Source organism: Rhea americana, unplaced genomic scaffold (assembly GCF_003343005.1).
Source record: "Rhea americana isolate MKP2758 unplaced genomic scaffold, rheAme1 scaffold_45, whole genome shotgun sequence".
In the NCBI taxonomy this organism is placed as follows: Eukaryota; Metazoa; Chordata; class Aves; order Rheiformes; family Rheidae; genus Rhea; species Rhea americana.
Genome location: NW_028186590.1, coordinates 2,038,591 through 2,065,883, shown reverse-complemented (window position 1 = coordinate 2,065,883; position 27,293 = coordinate 2,038,591). Strand labels below are relative to the sequence as shown.

The 27,293-nt window shown below is 40.1% G+C and overlaps 1 protein-coding gene across 1 annotated transcript in view; it reads left to right on the top strand.

The window, feature by feature from the left end:
* The window catches only part of OGFRL1 (opioid growth factor receptor like 1), a 51,847-nt gene extending 39,836 nt beyond the window's left edge, over positions 1–12,011 (top strand). Inside the window, exons 5-10 of the mRNA XM_085316084.1 lie at positions 1,621–1,707; positions 2,060–2,141; positions 5,301–5,379; positions 5,472–5,538; positions 5,683–5,828; positions 7,365–12,011. Of these exons, the coding sequence (XP_085172210.1) occupies positions 1,621–1,707; positions 2,060–2,141; positions 5,301–5,379; positions 5,472–5,538; positions 5,683–5,828; positions 7,365–8,124 (1,221 nt within the window). The 3' untranslated portion in view covers positions 8,125–12,011. The remainder of the gene's footprint in view (positions 1–1,620; positions 1,708–2,059; positions 2,142–5,300; positions 5,380–5,471; positions 5,539–5,682; positions 5,829–7,364) is intronic.
* The last annotated feature ends 15,282 nt before the right edge of the window (positions 12,012–27,293 follow it).

Below are 27,293 nucleotides of genomic sequence, written 5' to 3'. Positions count from 1 at the left end.
GTGGGGGCCGCGGCGCGCTCGGGCGCTGCGCAGGAGGCCGCTGGAGGGCGGTCGGAGGGGGCGGGCCGGCGCGGCGCTTCCTGCCCGCGCCCGCCGGGAGTTSGCGTGAAACTTGGAAACGCGGCGAGAAACGCAGCCGCGAGCCGCTCCGGCTGGTTTCACCGTTTCCCTTCTTATAATYCCCTTTAAAAGCCTGAATTTTGGATCATACGTACCGCGCGTGTGTGACTCCTCACGGCGGGTCGGGAATGTTTAGAGGCAGGTTCTGTCTTTTAGGAGCCTCTCAAAAATCCTGGCCGCGAACGGGTAGAGTGTGGCWGTGCCAGCGGCTTTATTGGGGTCAGAGCTGAACGTAGGGTGGACGGGCCGGGTCTCTCCTCTAGCCTCTTAGATGCGTTACATTTAGATACGGTTCAGAAACTGCCATTGTGCAAAATTAGGTAAGAATAAGCTTTTTTCTTTTTCTACCATATCGCAGCTAGTGCTTGGTAACTGCTTGTCAAGGGGACTTGCTTGTACAGGTAGGCACGTTTCGCCTCTAGCTGCGGTCGAAGATAGTTTTGGCAGAAGGCTCCGTGAAAACAGGTGCCGTTAATGCAGCGTTGCTAAGAATCACTGACAAGACGATGGGCAGTAATAAAGGCAAATGCCCAATGCAGTCACAGGGACCTTCTCTTTATTGGCTTGACTTTAGCCTACCACATGGATATTGCAAGGAGCAGAATTATTTTTTTTTCTCAAATGACCTTTGACTTTAGACTAGAGATTTATTTCTGCATATTTAAAAAATACAAAACCTGTTGTTACAGTAGACCTATAAAAAGAAAAATGAAATGGTTAGTGGTACACTTAAGTTAGTGCTTCTTTTTCTCGTTTTCTTAAATAGGAGAAGAAAGCTTTTTCAAGTGCTCTCTGAAGTCAGGGGGATTATTTCCATTGACCTTGATGGACTCTAGTTGCTTCAGCTTGTGGATTCCAAACAGCTGGGGTCCAGTATGAGTTTTCATTCAAGGCATAATTTCCCCATGAAGACTTTTCTTGGGAGTTTGTTGGTACTTCTTACTAGGATTTAAATTTAAGTTCTAAAAAATAGATAATAGAAAATGAGAAAGTGTTAGGATTGCAGATTTGCTTGTCTGGGACTATTCATTTTCTTCTACGGGATGCAGTGATAGCAATTACACATGCCATAGGTTTGCAAATAACGTGGCTTCCTGTTCAAAATGAGTAGTGTCTGTGCATTTTCGTGTTCAGTTACTTACTTCATCTTTTATTAGCACTTTCCAGATCACTTCAAAGTTTTACTTTTGGTAATGCCGATCAATCCGTTGATTCAAATTAGATGCAAACTCAGTGAAATGGTCTGTCACATTTCATAGTCCATAGGTTCTTGTTTGTTTTTGTTTTTTTTTAATGTAGATTTAAAGTGTGTAGTATTAAGTACACAACAAAAATGTTTTTCAAACATTTGCAAATGTTTGAAAAATGACGAAAAAAGTAGGCACTTCTATATGTTTGCATTTTTGAAACCTGTTATGAAATATAGTTATTTTAATGTTATATCAGTTCAGTAGTTAGTGTGTTTACATATGGCTATTACCTACTTTTTAAATGTTTCAGAGTGGTGATGCAACTGAGCTCGCAGCCAAGCCAAAGAGAAGTTTCTATGCAGCAAGAGACTTATACAAGTACCGGCACCAGTATCCAGTAAGAATATTTTGTGGTTTAAAATTACCTTGTCTGTGGAGAACAGCACACAACCCCCAGATCGGTAAACCTTTACGTTGCTTAATATGTCTGAGAATGAGAAGAGTCAAAAAGCCAGAGGTATGCCAGTGGAGTGAAATTAGTGCAACATCTTTTCAACGCAGATGTGCAGTTCCTTCCTGCAAACACCATGCAGGCTATTTTTCTTAGGCTGAATCTTTAAGTATGTGAGTAATTGAGTGGCTCAGGTTTTCCTAAAACTCTGTGATCTTTTTTTTKGGGGGGTCCACAAATTATTCAAAGAGCCAAGTACTGCTCTGTGGCTGATAACATCCTCTTTTCTTTCTTTCAGCAGAACTTTAAAGATCTTCGATATCAAAATGACTTGTGTAATCTCCGCTTTTACAAAAATAAAATCCCCTTTAAACCTGATGGTGAGTAATCTGTAACAGTAATAGTGATAACAGAAGAATCAGAAGAACACTAACAGAAAATCACTAATAATAGTAACAAGTAAAACTAGTGTTTTAATTACAGTGCTAATGAACTCTAGGTGCCCAGTTATACATTGTATGACGTAAATCTTCCATATTGGGATAGCATGTTGACGACACTGTGGAAAACAYGGAAGCAGGTTGTGTTTAAACCAGAGTTAGCTCCTGGTACTGAGGGGCTGTTTTCAGTAGTTTCTCATACAGTTTCAGCATGATGTAGTTTAGGGTGCTGCCTGTACTATTAATTTACAGTTGACATACTTCCTTTTATTAAAAAAACACAAAGTTGTGTCTCTACAAACTCCTACTGCTTAAAAAGGCAGCAGTAAAGATCAGAGTTTTATTTCTAGCCCTGTGTAAGGGATAATGAATGTGTTGCCACTTCCTTATGTGTGAGAAATGACATTGTTGTTGTTGTTATTATAATAACCAGTGTCCCCARTGGTTCTGTTTATGGACAGGAATCTCGTGAGGTAGGTTCTGCACAAATGAACTGGAAGATGCAAATGCCACACTAGAGAGTCGGCAGTCAAAGCATGAGAGACAAGAAGACAGCAGACAGATGGGGAAGCAGAATGAGCCAGTAAAGGAGTGTTAGGTAGAATGGTAGGCAGGGGCCTCAGCACATGAGAGCTTAGCCATCATCAAAAAAATTTGCAGGCAAAAAATGAGCTTTTGAGATTTTTTGTAAGAATGATGATGAGGTTACTTTGAAGGTGATTTGCAGCGAGAGCCTCTCAGCATGAGAGCAGCTTTGGAGGAAATCCGAAAGTGCATATTTCAATATGTAAGAAGAGAGAGCTGGAGGCTGCCATTGAGGGCTGGTCAGAGGCAGGAATCRATCCTGTAGCAGCAAAGGGTTGAGATAAGGTAGGAAGGGACAGGTCACAAAAGGCTTTGAAAGTGAAGGCGTATCGTTCCTCTTTGATGTTGTAGAGGAGGATGTTGCAATGGAAGAATACAAAGAAAGAGGCAATATAAAAAAGCAGCAGTCTAGAAACAAGATCTTAGCAGCAGTATTTGGGATAGAGATAAATGTGGCAGAATTCTCTTGGTCAGAAAAAAAGGATGTTGAGATGCAAAATGTCAGAATCTTGATGGAGAACTGGATGGGAAAGATCATGTATAGAAGGATGCAGACATGTAAATATAGCCTGGAAGATTGGTGATGAAAGATGTTTATAAGCAAGATAGTGATAATACCTTCAGTAACTGAGAAAAAAAAAGTTAGGCTGTATGAAAGAAGTTTGTTTTAATTTTCTTGGGTTTTATCTATAGGCAGATTCTGAAGACCACGTTTTTAGTTTGGCTAGAGAAGGAGTTAGATCTGTGAATTATCAGCACAGAGATAAGAGATTCATGAGACATTATAGAGAACAGTTTTACAGAGAAAGAGAAGGGCAGTGAGGACGAGGTGAATCTGAAACTGAAAGACAGAGAAGGTTTGAGGAGGATCCGTTAGAGCACAGAATGAAGGAGCAATTCAAGAGGATTATCTGAAAGAGAGGATCATCATGGGAGCTAGAAGAAGGCAAAATTTTAGGAACAAATCTGGCCGCTGATGTCAAAAAWAGCTGATAAGCCATCAAGGCTGAAGTGTTGATGATTGTGAACTCTGATTTTACATAAATTTTTATTGAGAGTAGGAAAAAATAGCTATCACCTTGACCTAACATTGAAACTAGGATAGTGTTCAGGGGCAGTCTAAGGTGCCACATGGAGTGAGATAGTCAGATACTGGGGAATGTCCCCCCCCCCAAAAAAAATAAGTAAATAAATAAAGCAGGGAGAGGGGAAGGATTTCTAATACAGTACTGGATTTGAAGTTTACTTCCACAAATTACAGATGAGAGTGTGTTTCTTGCTCAGAGCTGGCCTGTCTCTCCTTCCTTGAATTCAGCAGCAAGTCATCCAATGCTTAAAATGTAATTATTGTGAAAGTTGGCTCCAGTGTGGTAATGGCACAAGGTGTCCTCTTGGTGATTTCCAGCCTTGTCCACGCTGGAAACCCCATGTTCTTAGCAGCCCCTTTGGCTGGCTGCTTTCTTCATTTCCTGAAGAAAAGCAGCAAATGAAGCAATACTTAAAATGAGTTCTCCCTTCCTGTTGGAACATAAGTAGAAATTTTTACTGAGGAGTAGAGTAAGACCTCATGTATAATGGGAGACTGTTTTAGAAATTAAGACAAATGGGGAATTTAGKTTTTTTAGGCCAGTCCCATGCTTTTTGAGGTTGAGAGAGGCCATGCTGCATTCATACAACTCAAGTTAGTTTCAGAGAAGAAATAGGCTAACATTGAGTTTTCATTCATGAAAAGAAAATGTGGAGCATTTGGAACAAGGAATATCCTTTTGGGTATATTACATAGTTGTACAGTGCCTAGAAGATAGGTCCCCTGGTCCATGACTAAAGTTGAAGGGCACAACCTCAGAACAAAGAATGGTTGATTTCCTTTTATGTGTACTTGGTCCCCTTTTTCTATCACTCTTTCTTTCCAAGAGGAACTGATTGAACTCTGCAACTTTTTTAAGATTAATAAAGTTGCAATTCTCATTTGTTTAGCATGAAATGGGGCCTGTAAGGTCAAACTGCTGGCAGCTTGATCTTAGTATCATATGCAGTTGGAGAGATTACTGAAATAGAAGATTTATTAGTGTTGAGGCTTTATTCTACAAAGATGATATATATGCATAGCTTTGTCATGTTAAAGCAATGGCAGGTGATTTGTGGTGCAATGTTTTACTGAAGTGGTTTGTCAGTTATCAGTGTGACAGAGAAATCTAGGACATGATTACTTTTTGGAAAGCATGTTTTACAGGGCTCACATACGCTCAGCTGGTAAATAACTCAGTTATAGCCAGCTGATTTTGGTTTGTATTAAAATTAGATAAATCTCCTGCCTTTATGTAAGTTTTAGTAACTAAATTAATTTTAAATTAAAATGAATTTATTTATACCTCTAGTAACCCTTATTATAGAATTTGAAATAGAATTAAAGAATGTATTCTATCATTATCTTAACTGGGCATGTACTTTCTTGATGTAGCTGAAAGCTGTTTTTGATGACTACCTAACAGTTTTCAAATTATTTTTGTGCAGGGGTTTATATTGAAGAAGTCTTAAACAAATGGAAAGGAGACTATGAAAAACTGGAACATAATCACACTTACATACAGTGGTTGGTCCCTTACTACCTATTTCTGTTCTAAGGCATTAATTTGATTAAATGTTCATATGCTGAGAGCCATAATGCACTTCCTGTTTTAACAGGCTTTTCCCCCTGAGGGAACAAGGTCTGAACTTCTATGCTAAAGAACTAACTACATATGAAATTGAGGTAATACACATTGAGTTTAATACTAACCATCATATTCATCTTTATATGTTACTGCTTGTTGTATACAGTTGAGTTGTTGCGTCCAATGCGACAGTACTTGCTTTAGTACCATTTAGAATTTTGGATGTATTCTTTGTTTATTAGGAATTCAAGAAAACAAAAGAAGCAATTAGAAGATTCGTTTTGGCTTACAAAATGATGTTGGAGTTTTTCGGGATAAAGCTAATTGACAAAACTGGAAATGTAGCACGAGCTGCTAACTGGCAAGAGAGATTCCAACATTTAAATGAGTAAGTGATGACATGTACTTGACACTCTAGAGTCACCATGGACTTCCTTTAGCCTTTTGCCTTCTAGAGAAAGGGAAGATATGTTTTCCAAAGTTTGTCAGGAAAAAAGAGAAAAAGAAATAGTGGTTGGTTTGTGTCTCTGTGTGTGTTCTCCCTATACATTTTTGTGATTGTGCTTCTCACCCTTTACCAGTCTAAGCAACCTCAGTGAATTCCCTGAAAATACAACTTTCAGATGGTGCTGAAGAGGATCACAATTCCAAATTAGTTTGTCTGTTGTACTACTGAACACACTTTCACCTGAGCCCAAGGTGATGCTTCTCAATTGTAAGGAAAGAGTGGCTTATCTTCRTGTTCACTTTTCTTTTATGATAAAAGGCAAATTCTCCTAACCTGTGTAGAAGCTAAATAGTCAAGATTTCTCTCTGTCCCTAAACATGAAATATTTTCCATTTGATATTTTTAACTGTAATGCTTGACTGAAGAGCTTTGGACATGTATTGGTCAGACTTGAGCCCAGCTTTCATCAAATGACCATTTGTCATTTTCTTCAGCTTTGGGGAGAATGTGGATCTGCACCGAGTTTTGTCTCATGCGGATTCTTTGTATCACAATTTTTTTTTCAAGTTTTGCGATCACTTTCCTAATACCTCTGATCTTGGAACTGAAGTTTGTTTTCATGCAGTATTTTGTCTTTACATGCAAATGCAAGCTTGTTTACAAAGTAGGATTGCTGCTAGCTATATCTGGGTGATATAGCTGGAAATAATTGGAATATATATGGAAATAATTTGTTATTAATTTCACTCAGGTGTTACATGAGTCAAATCATAGATCTGGGCTCTGGCTCAGGCCGCAGATAAAACAGGTTTTGAAGAAGCCCAGATATGCCTCATTGCACACCTTTTCATTGTGATTTCTATATTCTCACCAGTGAGAAGCTACATAAATTTAAGTCAGGGCCTGGGGCATTTTTTACCTAATTTTAGCCATGTAAAATTCAGGTATCTAAAATTCAGGCATCTGAGTTTTACTTTTCACTTTATTTTATGAGGGAAAGAGCACTTCAGAAGCACTTCCAGAAGACAGTTCATTCCATTTATCTTAGGCACATACTTTATGACAGAAGGCCTTGCCCTTCAGAGGTCTAGTTTTTCTCCCAGCATTGACTGTATAAGGAATGTAGGTAAATAGACTGGTCACTGAGCTTTTAAATGGCTTACGTGAAGTATAATTACTACAATTTCTTCTCAGGACAAAATATACATAGCAGAAGAAATTAAATTCAGTAAACACTTTGATACTTCGTTTGTTGCCCTCAAAGCATTTTGCAGAGACTAATTTTCACTCACAACATCCTGTCAAAGGAAGTACTAGGAAGCTGCATCAGCTGTGAGACGCTAAAGTACAGAAAGCTTGAAGTACACATCTTGAGTGATCCAAATAAGTCAGGAATTGCAGTTCTAGTTCTGTATCCATAAGCTTCATATTTTCTGATTCAGTGGAATTTTTTCAACCTTTTCTTTTCTCCCAAAGGTCTCAACACAACTACTTGAGGATCACTCGAATTCTGAAAAGCCTTGGTGAACTTGGATATGAGAGTTTCAAATCTCCCCTGGTAAAATTTATTCTTCACGAAGCTCTTGTGGAAGATACCATTCCAAATATTAAGCAAAGTGCTCTAGAATATTTTGTGTATACTATTAGAGACCGAAGAGAAAGGAGAAAGCTCCTGAGATTTGCCCAGCAACATTATACACCATCAGAGCATTTTATCTGGGGACCGCCAAGAAAACAGAAGTCAGAAGGAAGCAAAACAAGTAAAAAGCCAGCATCTCCAATTTCTGTTCAGAATAGTTACATTTCTAAGCATAAGAAACTGAAAGATCCTAAGACTACATCCACAAGTGGAATCTCAACTAGTAAAACAACTGAAGAAAGGAAAGTAGAACTCTCAAAAAATGGGGAAGGAAACGAACAGGATGAACAAGAAATGAATTGTGATTCTGGTAGGCAGAACAACAGCGAAAAGAACAGTGATACTGATACTAGCCAGCATTCCAAATCAGAAGATGTACCTGATACTTCAGACACAAAGGAGGACACTTCTTATTCCAAAAAAGATGATGAAAATCTGAACAATGACTGTGGGAATCATCCAGGTACTATAGATAAAGATTTATGTGACAGTGAGAATCGTTWGAATAATATGTCAGCAGATCCACAGGACAACCTCGATAAGGATACACTTTCAGGGGAGACCAACACAAAAAACAAAGATGAGATAAAATCATGAGTCTGAAGTTGAAATCCATTATGTTTCATATTGAATGAAGCAAAATATTCATTGCTCTTTCATTTTGGGTGAGACTTACATCTGGGGTAGCATAGAAGGTCAGGAGACCTTGGTGGGTATGAATGCATTGCTTAAATTGATAATTTTTTTAACCTCCATTTATCAGATGTAAAGCAAGTGTGGCTATTTAAAGCAATTGTGTAAGTTCAAAGCCTAGAAATTCATTATATTTTCCRGATAGATTGCAGTTTACATAGAAAAAAACAATATCCTTTTTGCCAGTAAATTCATCCATTATTTAAAAAAAACTATGTAACTTATTAGGAACTCTTGGGACATCAGAATCTTTAAGTTTTTTAAATATATGTTTTAAGGATTGATTTCCTTTTATGGAATGTCTGGAAATTATTTTAAGAACATTGTTTTTTGCTGGTGGATGTTAGGATTTTTGCTTGTATTCAAGGGCAGTATTTGCACAGCATCTTTTACCTTAGATTCGCACCCTTGTCTGAGACACTATATAATGGGTATCAAGACATCCCACAGATCTAGGCATCATTTTACATTGAATAAAAGTTTAACTTATGATGAAACTGTATCCAAAGCATTTGGGTACRAGGGAAGCTGCACTTTAGACTCTTTTAGTCCTTTTCAGATCCTCTCTTCTCATGACTCATTTGCTACTTCTGCTAATTTGGTGKGGAATCACTTTTGTCAGTCTTAGATTTGATCTCAGTTTGACAGCTSTCGGTTAATCAACTGTAGTAAAACAACTCACCCAGCTGTGTTTGGTTTCTGTAAACCCTCTTCCCTGGGGGTCAGTCCCCAACCGCTCAGAAGCGATGTCTTTGCAATGCTGAAACCACTGTTTGGATTAGAAGGGCTCTTTTCTTTCAGCTGTCTGCTCTCTCCCTTTRCTCTTTACTTAGGGGTCTTTTGCACTTATATTTTGATCAATATTTAATGTTATTTTAGGCTCAGACCTGAGAAAAGCCAATCTGCTAGCCTAGCTAGAGTCCCACAGATAGGAATTTCCTAATTAAGAGCTTTCCCAATTTTGTTCCCTTAAGGACCATCTGCTTTCCCCGAACAGCCTCTTTTGACTTCATTCCATTCAGTCAAGCAGGATTATATCCAGCTAGTTAATTGTATACAATATGAATTTAAAAATAATGCAGCTAAAACTCAGATTTTATGTAGTCCTAAGATAGTCTTTAAAGTCTGTTCGTATTTTCTGTTAAAAGGGTATGTATTATCCGCTGCCTTTAATGTATTTTTAATGAAATGTTGTGATGCTGGTAGCTGACTGCAGTTTGAGTGTCAGAGTACTGCAGGATTTTATTCAAGTCTAGTAACTTAAAATGACAAAGGCTTCAGGGGTTTCAAAGCATAGATGAAATGCCTTGTATTTTTCTGTTTCACTAATTCCAGTTCTGGCAGTGCATGYGTCCCTTGCTCTCCCCAGGTAGCACCATCTCTTGAGGTCAGAGTGGCAGTTCGAGATTTTGGTTCCCATAGACTCAGGATTTTACCATCTGAGGAGGTAGGGAAGGAGCAAAACACGTTCTTCATTCTTCTGCGCTGACTTGTAAGAAGAGGAACATATGTATGTGGATTTTCTTAGGGGTAACCCAGGTTGCTCAAGCAAGAGTTGAGACTGAAGCAAAATGCCCCAGAGAATTACYCTGCACAGCCACCACCACTGGAGAGCTGGAAAGCTGCTGAGGAACCTCTCAGATTGCTCTGGCCTTGAACTAGGATCCCCTCCTTCATATTCGCCTCTGACCTTTAGTGCAGGAGATGCTTATTTAAAAAAAAAAAAAAAAAGTCCATATACTTAAAGACTCTAACCTTACTCATACGCACAAGGAGGACAAGTTTATGTTCTGCCTACAACTTTTTAAATCTTGAGTGCCTAACTGCCAGCTTAATACCATTTATTTTAACATAATTATTTCTTGAATGGCGTAGGGAAAGTTTACACTCTGTTATGAAGAACTGTAAGGTAGCTAGCTATACAGAGCCTTCAGTTTGTGGATGTTCTGTGTTAAGGTTGAACATTTAAATAAGTACATAGTCTTCGAGTGAAATGGGGAATGCTGAGGGGTGTTATTTTGCTTTTATTGTAATTTGACTGAATATAGATGACCTCAGGAGATCTTTATTCTTTTGTCCACTGGACAAAAAAATGACAAGAAATTGTATTTAAACCAGAAAGTTCTTGGGATGTGCATCCGATGGATTTATCTGCAGAATATTATTCTGTCCTTGTGACACAACTTTCACCTAGGTGTGTTTGCTGAATCCATTATTAAGTATTTAGAATAAAAACATTTTTTTTTCTGGCAGCTCTAAGCCCCCAGCATACCTGAAAATATGGTTGAGATCTTTGGAACTATATCCTGATTAATTCTTTTATTACTATTTTTTTTTTTTCAATCTCTGGCTTGGGATATCAGTTTTCTTAAAGGTGAGAGCAGTGGTGACCTATCAATTGCATACAAAGAACTACAGGATAAGGGAAATGAGGGTTTTTTGTGTTGGATGACCTCCTGCGTTCTGTAATATTTGGCTTTTAGATTTATCAGTTGAATTATTCCTACAGGGCATTTCAGCTTTAGCTACCATTTTCTGCTCTACGTAAAATGTGATGATTTGTCATTATTTTTATGGCAGAGATGTTTTTTTGATTTTTCAAGTGCTTAAAAGAATGATTCATTGCAGGGCAGTCATGCTGTGTAGCATCCCATTGAGGTTTGTGAGGCTCAGGTGGGTGCACCATACGCATTTCATCACAGAATCATGGCCTTAGCAACTAGAAGCACCTTGTGCTTGTAGTTTGTAAGTCTTGGCTTTCAGGTTTACTGTACAATGTATGTTGAAATGAYTGTATTCTCATAAATACCAGCAGTTAGTCAACTAATCATTAATTCATAATTGAGAATGTGCAAAGGAATTCAGGACACTTGCTCACTACTAAAACTTGTTTTTATCTTGCTATAMGCTTAAATATTTGGGGTTTTCTGTGTACTTACTACAACAATGTGCTTTGGCTCTGCCTTTTACTAGAATCTGAACTATTTATGTGTCAATGAAATGGAACTTTCCATGTGGGATTCTTTCCTAATGAGTACATCTGTGTGCCCTCTGATGGGAGGGATGTAAGMCGGAGTAGTGCTCATGTGGACACACCTGTGAATTTGATTTTACTTTAATTATCCTGCAGACAGGGTGTATCAATATGCAACTTAACAAAATTTTACTGAGTACACACACGTAAGTGAAAGTGCTTGAACACGTCATGCAAACATGCAGCACTTCATATTTAAGACTATTTACAGCTCTGTGCCCTGCTCTCCAGGACGTAAGCACACATCGATACCTGAGATTGTGTTGGCACAGAGCCTGAAAGCTCATGCACGTGAGGTTAGCACAGTCGGCCATTCAAATAAGAAAATCAGATACGCATGTGCACATATCTAGGAGCAGAACTGGGCTTTTTGATGTCTATAATTCTAGTGATTCAAGGGGTGATCCTGAAGGATGCCAAAAACATCTGCAAAGAGCCWTTGAGAGCTGTTCCATGCTCCTTGGGTCAGCTCCTTGGGATCGTGCTCTAAGATTACAGCAAGCTGATGTACTAGGTATTTGTATAATCTTAATTTATGTTTCATGTAAATTAGTGTAATCCTCCTTAAATTATTCTAAGATAATTCTAATAATCTGCAGTTGCATATACCTGTACAATAACCAGAAAGTTTACAGACCTTATAAGTTGTATAATTTTGATGGGTGATCCAGTAAGGTAAGTCAAGGGAGATTTAATATATTTAAATGGAAAACAGCTCTTGTTTCTTTTTAAATAAAATTTATTTATATCTGTTTAACTGAATTATTTTGTGAAGCTTTATTTCCTGAAATTTGTGATGGTAATGATTTGTCTAGTGACTGAGAAGCAGAGGGAAAAAACAAAGATCCTATTAGAAATCARTGGTTCATTTATTGTAAAGAGACTATCTGATAAAACCTTTTGTGATCTTTTCTGTGAAACGTGCCTAATTCCTGTGGACAATTTCTAAAAATGTTTCATCTGGGGGAAAGGTAAGTCCTCTTAAGTAAGTTATTGCTTAAAATGGTATCATGATATTTAGAAAAAGTAATCTCCATCAACATTTTATAGAGCTTGGAAGTAGCTTCCTATTACAAGATACAATATGGCTCATTCTCATTAAAAGGAAAATGATGATCATAAATATGTTCATGGAAAACTGATCATAATTATACTAAGATATGTATATATATATGTGAAAACATTTATGCCATATTTTTACAGATAATATATCATTTTGAAWTTCCTTGACAAAAGCTGTATCAATGAAAAGGATGTAAATATGTGAAGTAAGTATCTCCATTAAATAAAACTGTGACAAAAATCATGTTAATGATGTGCGTTATCCTAAGCGCTACCACTGTGGGTCAGGAGCAAAGGTGCGTCTCTAGCCTTGTATCCGGTCTCCAGCAGCGGCCACCAGCAGATTGCAGGAAACAACAAATAAGGTGAGCCCGAGTCATGCCGGGGAGCATCTTCTCCGTGATTTTTTTCCRTTTCTGAACTTGCGCGTTCTTCCAGCTGCCGCAATCCCTTGTGGTTATGAGCTTCACGTTTTAATTATGTATTGTGTGAAAAAGGAATCTCTTACTTGCTTCAGATCTKTTTTATTCAAGAACTGCTAGTGCACCTGAACGTACTTACTGGAAGAGTATCGTAAAATGAGCAGTAATCCATTCGCTGTTATTGCTTAAGAGCTTTGGGAAATTTTAATGATAAAATACTTGGGCAGAAAATGTAGCCGCTTGTCCTAAGCTGATGACAATATTATCTTATTTGTCTCTCTGAATACATTTTATACGTAAATATTAGTGTGTGAAGTATTAAAAGTCAAATTTCAAGTGCAGAATGTTTTTCTTCAAGATGTAAAAACAAGATCAATCAAAGGCAAAACCTATTGCTAGCTAGGTAACACCAGACGGAGATGAGCAGTAAGAGCATTTGTTGGGGGCGGCGTAGGTGGCTATAACCTTGTGGTTGTGCAGAAGACAGAGACACTGCCCTGGGTGTGCTGAAAACCATGCTCCTCACTCCGCGTTTCAGTAACTTATTTTAATGCATAGCAGTACATCCCYGATTGCACTTGAGCAGGAGCAAAAGGTTTGACTGGGTGTTCGTGCTGGCTGCTGGAGCTGGAAAATGAAGAATGGGGCAAAAAGCCAGTGCAGAGACGCCCCGCTGCCCATTCACGTCGTAGCCAGCACCAGAATAGTAGATGCGTGTGTTTAAATGTGGTCCTGCAAGGGGATGCGAGTTGCATCTCTAATGTCACCCTGCTCCGTATTGCCTAAGAACTATTTCTTTTCCTGAAATCTATGCTCGTTTTACACCCTAGCCTCTAAGTATAAAGATCTCTGGGGAAGGCAAGAGTGTATCTTAAAGAATTTATTTAATAACCTACTGTATTTGAATAAGTTCTGATTTAATGGACTCTTAAAATAGTAGTTCAAAATCTATAGAAATCAATTACAAGGAGACCTACTGCAGTTTTAAACTTACCATTTTTATTTTTATTTTCAAAAGCATTAAGCTCTTTGTTATAAAAACATGAATGTGAGAATTGGCAATTTTTTTTCTGAAAGAATTCTTATTTCCTAGAAACTTGGCACTTCTTAATTCTATGATGCCTGCAAGTCTAGTGGCATATTTGTGAAATGTACTGAATGTATTTACTACCGTGGATAACAATGTGGAATTTATGTTTTTTGCAGTAAATAAGGTTATGACACTTACATTTTTTTGGACCTGCTGAAGCATGTTTGCTAATCATAAGTTACTCTTCTGTTTTCCTGYGGTTTAACCTACTCCATAGTTGTTTGCCCTTTAGGCGGTCTGAATTCAGCAGCAAGTAATTGGGTCTAGTTTTGCACTGACAAAATTTGAAGCTACTGTGTACTTGGTTATTAAAATGCATTCTAAGAAAAAAGTGCAGTAATTGGGGGAAAAAAAAACATAACTATTTTTACTTGTGGTATAAAACGRCAACATGTCATTTTTAATGAATAGTCCTGCTCTTCTCTCCGTGTCCCTTTGCAGTGTTTAATCGCAGAACGCCGTGCATGTTTGCTAATACCGATACCATACRTATGTGGAAGGAGTGGTAACTAGTTCCTGGATTTGTAATGCACTATAAAGATATATTTTATAATTCTGTAGCTGCCAAAAATGCAAAATGTAATGCCAAAAAAATGTAAAAACATGAAAAGCAATAGTTTATGTTGCTCACTGCTATATTTTAAATCGTTTATTTGTAAAATGAAATACTTGGAGTTCTTTTCAGGCAAATATATTTTTAATAACAGCAGCCAAAGAGTCTAAGATAATAAAGCACGCTGTACTAAAGATTGAGGTTTGTTTTTTTTTAAAATTAAAGGAGGGATCCTGGGATCCGGCCCCACCTCGCCAGGAGTCGGGTGGTGGATGGATGGAAACGTGTGCGTGTTTCCCGGGGTATAACCTCACCAGCTTGGCCATGTTTTGGGGGGCTAGGGGAGGCACCGRTGCGCCCTGGCCTGTTTGGGAGGATTTGGAGGAATTAGGAGGAAGTCCAAGAGCATCAATAGTTAATTTTCAAATACCATGCTCGAGCCTCCTTGGTCACAAGCTCGAGCTGTGCCGGCGGCGAGGAGCGCCCTCGGCCCCCGTCCCTTTTTCACCGCGGTGGCTTCGTCCTTGGGTCGCGGCTCGGCCCTTTCCTTACGGCTGCTCCTGGCCTCAATATGTGGGTCTGAACGTGCGTTTAAAACTAAATTTATTCCTCGAGCTCTCTCCCTGTGGAAAGCCAGTTTATGAAACTTTAATTGCGCCCCCAAATTTGCCTTATCTGATAAACTCTTGGAATACTTAAAAATGTTTTGATACAGTACCCGCAATCTGCTAGGCGATTCTGCAGGCAATATTCTATAGACTTCATAATTTCAAGACTTACCAAATGTAGGAAAAACATTTAAAATTCAACTGCTTCTTTCTATTTTTATTTAATGTATAAATCAGACATAATTCATGCATAGCTCCTTCCACGTTGAGACATTTATTGAACACTATATATGGTTCTAAACATTTTGTGGCAGCTGTTTCATATTTAAGAATAAAAAATAGGGGGRAAAAGAAGAACCTCACATTTTCACTTCTTCAACTTTCCCCAAAGGCTTAAACAAGGAAGCTTTGAATGTTCAGTTCCCAAAGTGGCAGCTGAAATTAGGGCTTTAAATTACTCCTGAAAACCAGGACTTGGGACYTTCAGCCCTTCATGGGACCCTCTTGTCACTGCAAATGTATGTTATTTAGTTAACCAAAAATGCAAAAACATAGTAGAATTTTCCAGARCTGCTTTAGCACCTAATGCTGATACTAAATTAATAGGTGCTCCCTGGGAGCCTGGGAAGCATTTCCCTGCACTTAGAGGAACTTCAGGAGCAGCCTAATTCTTCAGTCACTTTTGAAGTGGTTATTGTAAGACCCCACATTTCAACTAGTTATTTGAAGAAAAGTCTGCTGTCTTGGAAGCGATGTTTCTCCAAACTGGCAGTATTTTATCTAAGTCAGATTTTTTATTTATTTATTTGYTTTTGTGGCAAGTGCACAGTGCTAACGGTGCCTATATAATTTGTGAGCATGTTTGATGGTAAATGTTACTTCTGATGTCAGGGTTTTTCCTTTTCCTTCTCCCCCCACCTTTTATTATTATTATTACTGTTATTATYATTTGCTTTAGATTGAATACTGGTTTCAGTGCTCTTTATGGGAGCTCCCACAGAAAAAGTGTGGGTAAACGAGCAAGTAAAACCAGTGCCATCTTCTGTAATCCCAGTGCCTGGCCAGCCTAACTCTTCCTAAAGCAGCCCGAGGGTCTTTCGTCTCTTCCGTAAGCACGAGGCAAGCGTCTTGCATGCTATCGATAATGTGCAGCAAATGCAACCTAAAGAACTCAAAAGTACTCTCTTACAGGAATTTATGCTGCCTTCCCAGTTTTGCAGATTTGGAGTATTTGATCGGCCCGAGGGTGCTTTGGTGAGGGACGCTGGCTCTGAAGTGAGCATGTTTCTCCCTTCCCCATCTCCCAGATTCAGGATCTTGTTCTTTTTGCGTCTCTAGATGTTTCCCGGCCTCTGGCTCCCGCACGGCCGATCGCGGGGCCGGTGCCGCTCCAGGCTGCGGCTGGTGCCTCGTCCCACTGTGTGGCTGCTTCTCCCTGCCCAGCTGTGGCAGCTCTGCCCGAAGCCGAAGCAGCCTTCTCCTGCTCCCTGGGCTGCGCTTTCGCAGCGGTTGGTAACTGCCCCTGGGTGCTGTCTTAATAGTTCGGGGGTCTCTTTTCTCAGCCAGAGTCCATATTTTCAAGACCTTTGCAGTTATTCCATTTAAACTGCGTATCATAACAAGGGACACTTGCTACTAAGCTCAGTTAGTGCAGCAAGCTGGTAACAAGCCTGATGGTCCAGCTGTGGCCCWGCAGAGCTGACATCAGGCAAAGTTAGCAGAAGACCTGTGGCCTGTCATTAGCAAGAGCAATACTATTTTTACTGGCTCWCTGGATACTAAAATGTTTACACAATGACATATGTTATGTGTACCACCCTGCTCCATCTATGGGACCAACAGGGAAGAAGCTGTGGGATGGGGATGGTGCTTCCTACCCAGAGAGCTCAGACATGCAGGTAGCTCATGGGGATGCGTCATCCCTGCTGCACCCCAGCGTCAACCTGGGCTGCCTCGCTGGCAGCCACCAGTTCGCTTTGCAGAGGGCCCATGCTGCTTTTCAGACATGGGCTTCGGTGAATGCAATTAAGCTTCCTTTGGCCTGGTGTGAAACGTTCCRAAATACCACACTTAGGCATCAAAGTTTGCTTATGATAATGAATACGCAGTGCAGTGGAGCAAGAATATGTCCCAACAGTGCTTCTCAGAAGCTTTTGACTGTTTTGGATAAAATGCYGCTGAAAAAATAATTCCCTTTTCTTCAATCTTAAAATCTCCTGGGAACAGCTCATAATTAATAAATGCTGCTGGGTTGCACTCGCCGTAGGGAAGGGGTCTCCCTGGGGCTCRGCTGGGAACACTGATGCCTATTTCTGATGTGCCCCCAGTGCAGCAGATGTGACTGATTGGGTAAGGTACCCAGAGGCACACACTGTGCTGACTCATTTGCTCTATAGTTATTGAGATGATAGGAGTCCTAMCAAGTGAGAAAGGGCAGAGTTTGGCTGGGGCTTTATAAAGATCTTTTCAGYGTGATGGCAAATTTATATACTAGAAGTTGCATTCTGGTTCATGGCCCTTTGCTGGARATGGTCTGGCTCCTCCAGRGATCTGTGCAYGTGAATGTCGTGTCAGCGTCTCTTCTCTCGTTTGCACCTGAGTAGATCCCAGCGAGCATCATCCACTTCGTAAGAAATAATTTGGGAGATTTTGTAAATCCCAGTCTTTTGTTGTGAACAGTCTAAGAATAAAGATGAAGGAGGGACTTTGGTGAATGAATCCTACTGAACTRCTTTGGTATGAAATAAAAATATCAAATAAAAAAATGTGAAATGTGAAATTTGTGAGCGAGAAAACTCCAGTTCAATAGCTGTCTAACCCTAGATTGTCTTCCATATTAAATCAAATGTTTCCTGAATATCTAATGTCCCACTCTTGGGCAGGCTCTGATTGTGAAATCCCGGTGTCAGGGAGCAAACGAAAATTAATGAAGTGTTTCAGCAATTTACACTGAGAGATGCTGAGGGCAAAGGAAGTCTGCTGGATGGAGAGTTACTGAYCCAAAGATACTATGGAAGTTTTGGGATAAACAAGAGGAGGAGTTTTGCACTATATGATATGGGCTGTAGACATACTGGAAGGACCACCTTACGCACTAGGAGTGGGTGCAGTCCTCTTCTCTCTTTACTTGGCCAGAGCCTACTGAAAGTCACTAACTTGGTTTTAAGTAGCATGGTGAATGTTTCAGAAGATACACGTGTTGCATTCAAGATCCTGATGCATTTATGGATCTGCAAATCTAATTTCACCTTCCTGCAATGTGAGGTAAAAGCTTTAGAAGACCTTTAGAAGGCCCTGAGTCTCTCATAAGCAGGGTTTCCTCCAGGGCCCTCTCCTGTGGCGTTCACAGCAGCAAAGAAAAGGTACTGCCTAGCTCAGGAGGCTGTGAGCCACAAAACGTAGGTGACGGCTGGCTGCTTGTTTGCTCCTCCCGGCTCAGGCGTTGTTTTCCTCCGCTTTCCCAGCGTTGGGCTGGTCCCACCTCCCTCACTTTCCTGCTCACACTGGTCTCCATCCCTTTGCAACAGAAAAACTCAGAAACCAACCACTATGAGGATCAAAACTCACGGCGGTCACACCTTTAATCGCATCTATGCCCGTGTCTACATTAATCACAGCATTTTGCTATCACTGCTGTGTTGTAGCTCTTCMCCAGCCCTGGTTGACTTCACAGGACTAGAGGTTGCCTGGGGCCCACTGTTACCACCCTAGACTGGATGAGAGAAGAATAACTCAGAGCAAACAGGCCACACGAAAGGTATATACTCATCAGCATGCTTACGATTTAAAGAGCTCTCTCAGCAAAGGTCATTACAGTCTTWTAGTTCCTGTGTTCATTGCACATTGGTTTCTTCCTGATTTCACAGTGAGGAAGAGTGGAAAGATTAGGGAACCTTTGCTTCTGTTTTAACTACAAGTTGCCTAAAACCAGAATTAGTAGAAATCAGCTGAGCCCCTGAGGTGGTCTCTTTTCAAAGGGGAAAATTGGGATGCTCTCAGCTGCTGAGAGGTTAAGGTCACTATTTGCAAATCAAACTTCAACTCCTGTGGGGAAAAATTCTTTAATTTTCTGCCTCTGATTTGCTTTGCTCCTATGCTGCTTATGTATCTACAGTGAAAGCTGAAAATATCTCAGGCTGAGGGGGTGATGGATGGCTTGCAAAGAAATCCGGTGAGACCACCACCAGGCTATGGGACAAGAGATGCAAGCGGTGGAGCAGCTGGCAGCTCCAGCCCCYGCCAGCTGGATCCGTGCGATTTTATAATATTTATTGTCACTATCTCTAAGAGGAATATGAATGGAGCTGGCTGCAAGTGGAAATGAGCTGGCTTTTCCATTGAGTGAATCCTGTGAGGAGCCTTGGCAGGGGCACGGAGCAGGTCTGAGACCAGCCGGCCAGCCATGAGTTACCACTTCGCTGGTCAGGCTGACTACGCGGAACAACAACCCAAAGTCTTTCAGTCAGGCAAGGAAGCCTTGCTGGAGAAAATGGCATTTCAAATCTATCATTCTGCGAGGGGAGGCATAAGGCTGCCAGCTCTCCCTCTTCTGTCTGAATCTTRTGAAAGCTGGATCATTTTTTCCTTAAAGACTTAGCATCAAGAGACACAAGATTACCCATGAATCTTAAACTTACATTAAAAAAATATATATTTTTTTGACCCTTATGGTTAAGAAAAAAACATGTGCTCTACTGAACAGCTTCACAAAATAGGATAACCCTAAGCTCATTTTCTTAAATCTTAATGGCTTACACCAGTTTGTGAACTGGGGTCTCTCACACGTGATTTTGAAGGATTTGGAGCTGTCCATGCTGAGCATGTTCATTTAGGTGACAGGATTTCTGCCTGAGGAACGTGGCTTGTTCTCCAGAGGTGCCTATTTCTTTCCATTAACACTAAAGGGATCTTAATGCTCCTAACACAGTTATCTCAGAAGCTTAAAGTTAGATAGGAAGAAATAGGGCTTTTATGTTTCTCTTCTCATCTGTGAAAGAGGATAGCAATTTCTTCCTTCCTGCACTATCCTCAGGCAAAGGATAAGGTCCTTGCCTTCTGATACCATGCCTCTGCAAGCTGATAGTTACATGAAAGCCCAGCCTGTCTAACTTTTATTTTTAAATATGTTTTTGTTTCTTGTGGTTGATTAGGAAAACTTAAAACTTTCAGTCAAACCAAACTGAAAAAGAAGGACAAATAATGGCATCTTCCTTCCCTCTTCTTTCCACCCCCCCCACCTTTTTTTTTTTTTTTTTTTTTTTTTTTATAAAAAAAAAAAAAAAAAAATTAATAATAACCTCTTCCCACCCACAAAATTCCCCCCCCCCCCCCTTTTTTTTTTTTTTTTTTGATTTTCTGATTTTAAAGACATTTCAGTCCTGTTCGGTTTGAGAACTGACCTAGTTTTGATCAATGATTATAGTACTGAAACAATAGAGAAATATGTGCCATAAAATATCAAATAAGTAAAATAGCATTTTATTCTAGTAAATTACTGTATTTTCCAAACCTGTGTTTCTTCATCCTTGAAATCCCATTTTTAATTACTTTTTTTAATTGCTAAAACACTGGTTCTCTCTTCTGAGATTCACTCTGCAGCTGAAAACACTAATATCTGTAGATGGTCAATTTACAAAACCTGTCAGTTAAGCTGAAGAAAAATGYAGAAAGACACTGCATGCCAGACAAGATAAAGTGCCTGGCTAAGAAGCACACGAGAACGCATCTTATGTCAAGCTCACGCAGAGTGCAATGCCTCAAAAGGGAAAGGGCAATCACACAGAATGGAGCTGGCTATTCTGGTTTTAGCTAGCAGAAATGGGTAATAAAAGCAACAGCAGAGAAGAATGCAAAGGTCCAGCACTTGTATTAATAAGATACCCCTCTAGAAAAGCCTGCAGTGATGACAGAAATATCCTCAACAGCATGTCAAAGAGACACAGTGAGAAGGAGGCCAGTTTAAATATATTTCTATCATGTACTGCGGTGAAGATAAATTGRGACGTAAAGGAGGAAGCTCAACCACTTTCGTCAGCAGCGTGTACAGCTCTCGGTGCCGCGGTGTGCACTGGCTCTGCATCTGTTGAAAAGGAAGGATGCAGCTAGAGAAGCAAGAGAAGGGCAAAAGAAAGAGCCTACCTGAACTACAGCCATTTCTCAAAAAAGCCCTAGAGCAAAGCAAATGTGTGCATGGAAGGACCAGTGCTGAAGTGCCATGTCCCRTTCACCAGTGGCAGGATTTGCCTCTAAAAAGGGTATTTGCAGCTACAGGGGCGAATGGAGAAGGGTGAAGCCAGAGCAAGGTGCAGACAGGTCCAAGCAACTGCCTGCATGTGAGGAGATCGAAAAGCATTTTGAGAGAAATGCTGTATTGAAATACGTGCTTTGTGGAGCTGTTATGTATTCTGCCCTTGTTATTCAGGTTGGTGGAAGAGCACTGGCAGAGCAGGGGTGCTGGGAAGGGAACCTCACAGAGAGGGTACCTTTCTAAATCCCTTTTTGTCCCTTATCAGATGATGCTGATTTTCCGCTTCTTCAAGAAAAAGGCTTAGGCATTTCTCAGCCCGTCACTGCCTCCATCTGTTTTACCCAAGTTTTATGTCCCTCATGGTGAGGGAGATCGCATATCACAGGCCTCTAGGCACTAAATCTAAAGATAGGAATCCCAGTAGCCCTTGCTGAGTGGGCGACACAACTTGCTCTTGATGCCCCATGTGTGTTGACCACGATCTGCACCTCCCTGGTGCTTTTCCTGAATTAGGTTATATTACACTAAAAATAYTTGCTGATGAGGAGTCTCCCAAGGCCATTTTCTACAATGCTGAATTACAAAGCTGCAAACTCATTCCCTTTAAATTGCATCTGGTGATATTACAATTTGAGATATTCAGAGAAAAAAGTCTTGTTTTGGAAATGCTAGCATGTGTAGTCAGGTGTGAACATAAAGGAGAACAGATGAGACAGCAGCAACTTCCTTTCCTTTTTAGCCAAAAGTGCTCACCCAGAGCAAAAACTCACCATCCTGTGGCCCAAGTCCTGAGCAGCAACTGGCCACAGATGACCCACTGGTCTGGCTGGTGGTGGCAGCTAACTATACTGGGCTCCCCAAAGGTCTCCCACCACTTAGCCTCATTACCCTGAGCTTTCTGCACACGTGCTATGATGCCRCAGGAGACTGAGTGTTCAAGTGGGTGGTCTTAACGCATCCTCAGCCGTAAGAYCAAGCAGCAATAAAGTCTTGAAACAAAATTCTTCAACTGAAAATCCTCATTAGAAACCTTCATTCAAGTTCCTACCATTGAAATTCCTATAAATATAGATACCTCATAGCCAGATAGTGTGTTTTCCAGTCCTGAAGGAATAGAAGGGTTGTAATTTTTTTTTAAGTGCAGCTATTGAGCAGATGAATGGAAATACGACCATTATATAAAACAAGGCATAAAATAAAGATAACAAATTCTTAGTTTCTTTGCATTAAAGCTGTGTTTAACCATATTCATCTCTTTTCTCCTTGCCCAGGCAGGTCCAGAAAAATTTAGTCTCATGATTTACATACCAGAGGAATCTCCTTTTAGAATTAGCTCTCTAAGGGATTCTCTTTTGATCCTTCTGATCACACAAGAACAATTATTGTGCCTCAAAGCTCTTCTCCACCTCCAGCCTCCAATTAGTCACATGTCATAATGTTTTTTCAACCTAAAAATAAGGTCATCTCTTCAATTGCTTGTATCTAAATCAGGAAACACTAAGCTGCCTCATTCACAAAACAACAGCTCACTCTTTCTAGCCAGCCTGGGGCCGTCCACACTCGGTTTTTCCACATTCATTACCTTTTAAAAGCCTTGGTCTGGGCTGTAAGGATGCCATTGATTTAATTTTTGTTTGCTTGAGATGCCTCCTGGTGTTTTGAGCTGCATGCAGACTAAGCCAAGTGTTTGAGTGCMTGTGTTTCAGTTAGCAGATAAACCATCTGAGATCCCCGGGATTACTGACACATTGAAACTGAGCCTCTACTTAAATGCTCTGAGCCCAGAACTTTCTCTGATACAGTTTTTCAGTTTGTTTTCTTTTTTTCCCCCAGAACTTTGAACTATGATGTTGAGGGTTTTTTTCAAACCTCAATCCTATCAAATCTGTCTTTGAGAAAGGCCACAGTCTTCAAGTTTGTTGGTCTTCTGCTCTGATGTCAGTCAGGCCTTGAAGGCAGGAATGTCTCTCCTGCATTTGGACAAGATGAAGACCCATGCTGGCACTTGAGTTTGTTGTTGAACTCCCTCCCCTCAAAAAGCCCCATTGGCTGTAGTACATTAAGTATATGCATAGTACATACAGCAAACTTTGTAAGAAAGGAAATAATATGTTAGTTTCCTTTCTTCTTTCTAATGAAGAAGTRTACATCAGTAAAGATTACGAAACTGAATTATTTTTCTCTGGATTTCTCATAYGTCTTCTGAAATTTCCATTTAACATACTGGACAATTGCATTCATCATTACACAAAAGCAGCCAATGTTCAACAAATGAAAAATTGGCTAAGTGATGAACTACACAGAATACTTGTAAATGAGGAATCATCATGAAATAGAGGMTGGATTTCCTGGTAGTGCTAAGGAGTCTTCCTGGCCTGATGCTATGTGACAGAAAGGTGAAAATAAATGATTTCTGCAGCAGTTGGACAAGACAAGAAGATGAGGGACCTGTATTTGGGACAGTTACAATTTTGAAAGRGATTTCAGGATCAAAATAAATAAATAAATAAACTGATTTCTAAGTCAGTAACAGCGGTGACCAACTTGAGCAGGGGGATTGGACTACATGATCTTCCAACTTCAATCATCCTGTGATTCTGTGCTAAGGCAACCCGTGAGACCCTTTTTRCTAAGAGCAAAAAAGGCAGCAGAAGGAAGCAGTGTTCCCAGTACAAAGCAGTGGAGTTTCTAGGAGGCAGGGGAACCTATAGCTCCACTGAAGCTTCTCTTGGAGTGGCAGCCCTCGTGGCAACTCTTCTTAAAGGATATTCGTAAATTTGAAATGGTTCAGAGAAGACCTACATGACCACATCGAGCTCTGGAAAACCTTTCCTGATTAAACAATATGCTGGCTTTTGTGGGGAAGCTGKTTTAGGCAGTTCCTGTCTCCACTGATTCTTGCCTTTGTATCCCAGTTCTCTCTCATTTCTGTGGGTACAATAGTAAGCTGGACCATGCTGTATGTGTCACTGCAGAAAACTACTTTATAAACAAGTCTCCAAAAATGTTAATGTATACAACCACTACTGTACCTCTTTCTGGAGGGGCAGCCCTGCATTCCGCATCATCCCCTTGACTTTAGCCCTAACACGAGTGCTGTGATCAAGGTTCTCCAAAAGTTTCCTTTTTCCAATGAAAAAAATGTTTTATAGGTGGGAGAAGARGACTCCAGACGTGAGTCCTGGATTTGCAGATCTCTAGCAGTCATCTAAGAGCCTTTCCAAATCTCCCCAAATTCCTGATAGTTATCCCTTATGCATGTGCACCTCAGCATTTCGCTACAGTCCGCTGGATGGTGAATTGTACCAGGACCCTCAGAGGTTCTGCTTGTGTTTTGGGCAGTTGATCTGTGCTTTCACAAACAGCCCACCACGTTCGGGAGGGCTCAGGCTCACTCTACAGCAGTAGGTGTCTGGCACGCCTGGTACATTCTGGGCACATCACGCTTCATGGGCACATTCATAAACTTCTGCCTAGGAAATTTGGGACAGAAATATGAGAGGTCTAGAATATAGGTACATAACAATATAAGTAGCATTTTCAAAAGCAACAAAATATCTGCATAAGGTCCATATTCAGAAGCAGTCACACATTCAGGAGTCTGTTTCATTGAAAATAAGTTTTAAGAGTACTTTTTTTCCAGAGCCTTTACATTTTTTTTTAATTTCCAGTTTTACAGTATTTATGGCTGTAGGCTCCCTGAGGATTGCTACTGGTTTGACACCAGAAATCTTACTTAATGCCTTTGCAAAGAATATACAAGGTCATATCAAGGTATAATTTTTTAAGGAGAAGACCTGCTGAAAACAGCTGAGCAGTAACAGTGCTAATGGCTCTGAACGTAGTTATATCAGTATGATGTTTTACTACATAAAGAATTAGATGCTGTTAAAAAAGATCATGGTGATCATATGGACATAGCCAGTTTGAGAGTGCCATTCACTGAATAACTAGTGACCAATTTTCTGGTTCTCCTGTTAAATTAGTGAATATTTAAAGAGTAGATTAATTTGATTTTCCTAAAACCTGCTCAGTTTCATTAACACAGTAGGGGAAGACACAAAATATGTGCTTGGATGTTTTGTTCTTCAAGAAAAGCTATTCTGCCTCTGATGTGTGGAAGATTAAAAGAAGCCATTCATTAAAATAATATTAAYGCAGTTTGTATCACTCCTTTCTTAGTCTGAAACTCTAGGAAGCAGAAGGTGGTTAAATCCCTAYTTTTTAATGAGACCATTCATAGAATAATATATATGCTTTGTGGGAATGCAGAACCCTCACCRCCACCTCTGCCCCCGTTTTTTTTCCACAAAACAGTGACAGTCTTTTGGAAGGGAGGACAACTTCAACATGACAAGAAGGTAGTGGTGTCAGCTAGGATGTCTCCCAATGACACTGTATTAAAGCCATTGTGAATGTCTACAAGCTTCGCTGTGCACAAAGACTACATGATACAGAAGCAGTCCCTTATTTGGGTGGAACAAAGGCTGTCAGAAAAATCTTTCTATTTTTTTCCTAGATGAATTCCATTTACCTTTTTCAACATATTTTAAATCTTTTGTAAAGCACTCCAAGGGGGCACGGCACAGTGTGAGACTTGTAATCAGCCTGCAAAGAGTGACAGAAAACTGGCTCATTTGGTCTCTCTCAATGGTTTCCTTTATCCTAACCCGTCTGTTCCGAGTTTAAATCACAGGAAATGTGTTTTACTCTTATGGTAGGTAGCAAAAAAAGCRCAAAGGAACACGAACAAAATATTTGAAGTAAAACCCAGCTTCGGAAGCAAATCAGGGGCATGACTCACCCACATACACCAATTACTGTACGTACATAAACTTTTTTGTTGTTGATCYGCTTGACAATTGTATGCATTTAATAAGAAAAAATTATCATCCTTAGCCTATCATGCAGGAAGTAACTAATTGGATGAAAAGGAATTTTCAGAAAAAAACAAACATGGGAATATATTAGCTGGCTAACAGAAGAAAATGGCTAATTTTGCTGTGGTACTCTAGCAAGAAATGCTACAGAATTTTATGGATGATACCTATCTATTTGCTTGTAATGACATGCCACCTGTCTCTGGTAGAGGTATAGTGCTATGCTGGTACCCAAAATCCTTTTTAGTTCAGTAATTTAGTGATGTTACTCATTTGTTGCAGCAGAAAGTATTGAGCATGTGCAGATCTTCTAGAGACAAGCACAAGAATGTTGTTAAATATCTTTGTTTTCCTCCTGGTTCATGAGCCCTTGAACACAGCATCCCTCTGGGCTGCAGACTCTCAAAATGTCATGCACTCACAAATTGGGTGGSAGCTTTTCAAGGAAAAGCAGCTGGTGAAGAAAATACTTTGGGCTCTCCAGTAAGGAGGCAACATTTCCCTTGAATTWCCAGCAGAAGGGTTGTCCAACCTGGATGTCTGGTCACTACTGCAAGTGCTCACTTTTTAGCGGATAGATAAGGTTAAATGTCACATTGCAGTCCTATTTCCTGAAACAAGGAAAAATAAATCAGCAGTTTTAGCTAGCAAAGGTGGTAAGACTGTTTCCTCAARCCTAACCAGTGTTTCTTTCAAATTTCTTTGTGTTCCTCATACAAGATGTTTGCATATGCCTATAGGCCAGCTAGCTGACTTAGATGATCAGAACCATATTTAAAGAGGGACATGACAGCTGTAACACTCAATGSTACAAAGTTTAGAAGTTGCTTGTGGAGTAAAAGAATTTGGTGGTAAACACCTTTGTTTCAGCTGTGCAGGAAAAAGAAAGCCTCATAGAGGGGAAAGACCAAGGGCCAGAGGTCAGTGTCTGGTCTAGTGCAAGGACAGGAAAGTTTTAGTAGCTCTCTCTTGCAGACTTAGACACTAAAGTGAGAATTTAAGCACTTTTAGGACAGTGGGATCTACACTTGAAATCTGTTCCTTATCTTGTGYCCAGGCAACTGCTTCCTTCAAAGACACAAGTGGGAAGGAATTGCCATTTACCTTTTGTTTAAACAGGCCAAGGTTGGAGAGCTGGCTGGGCAAAGACAGCCCTGGGCTCGTCTCTGGGGAGAAT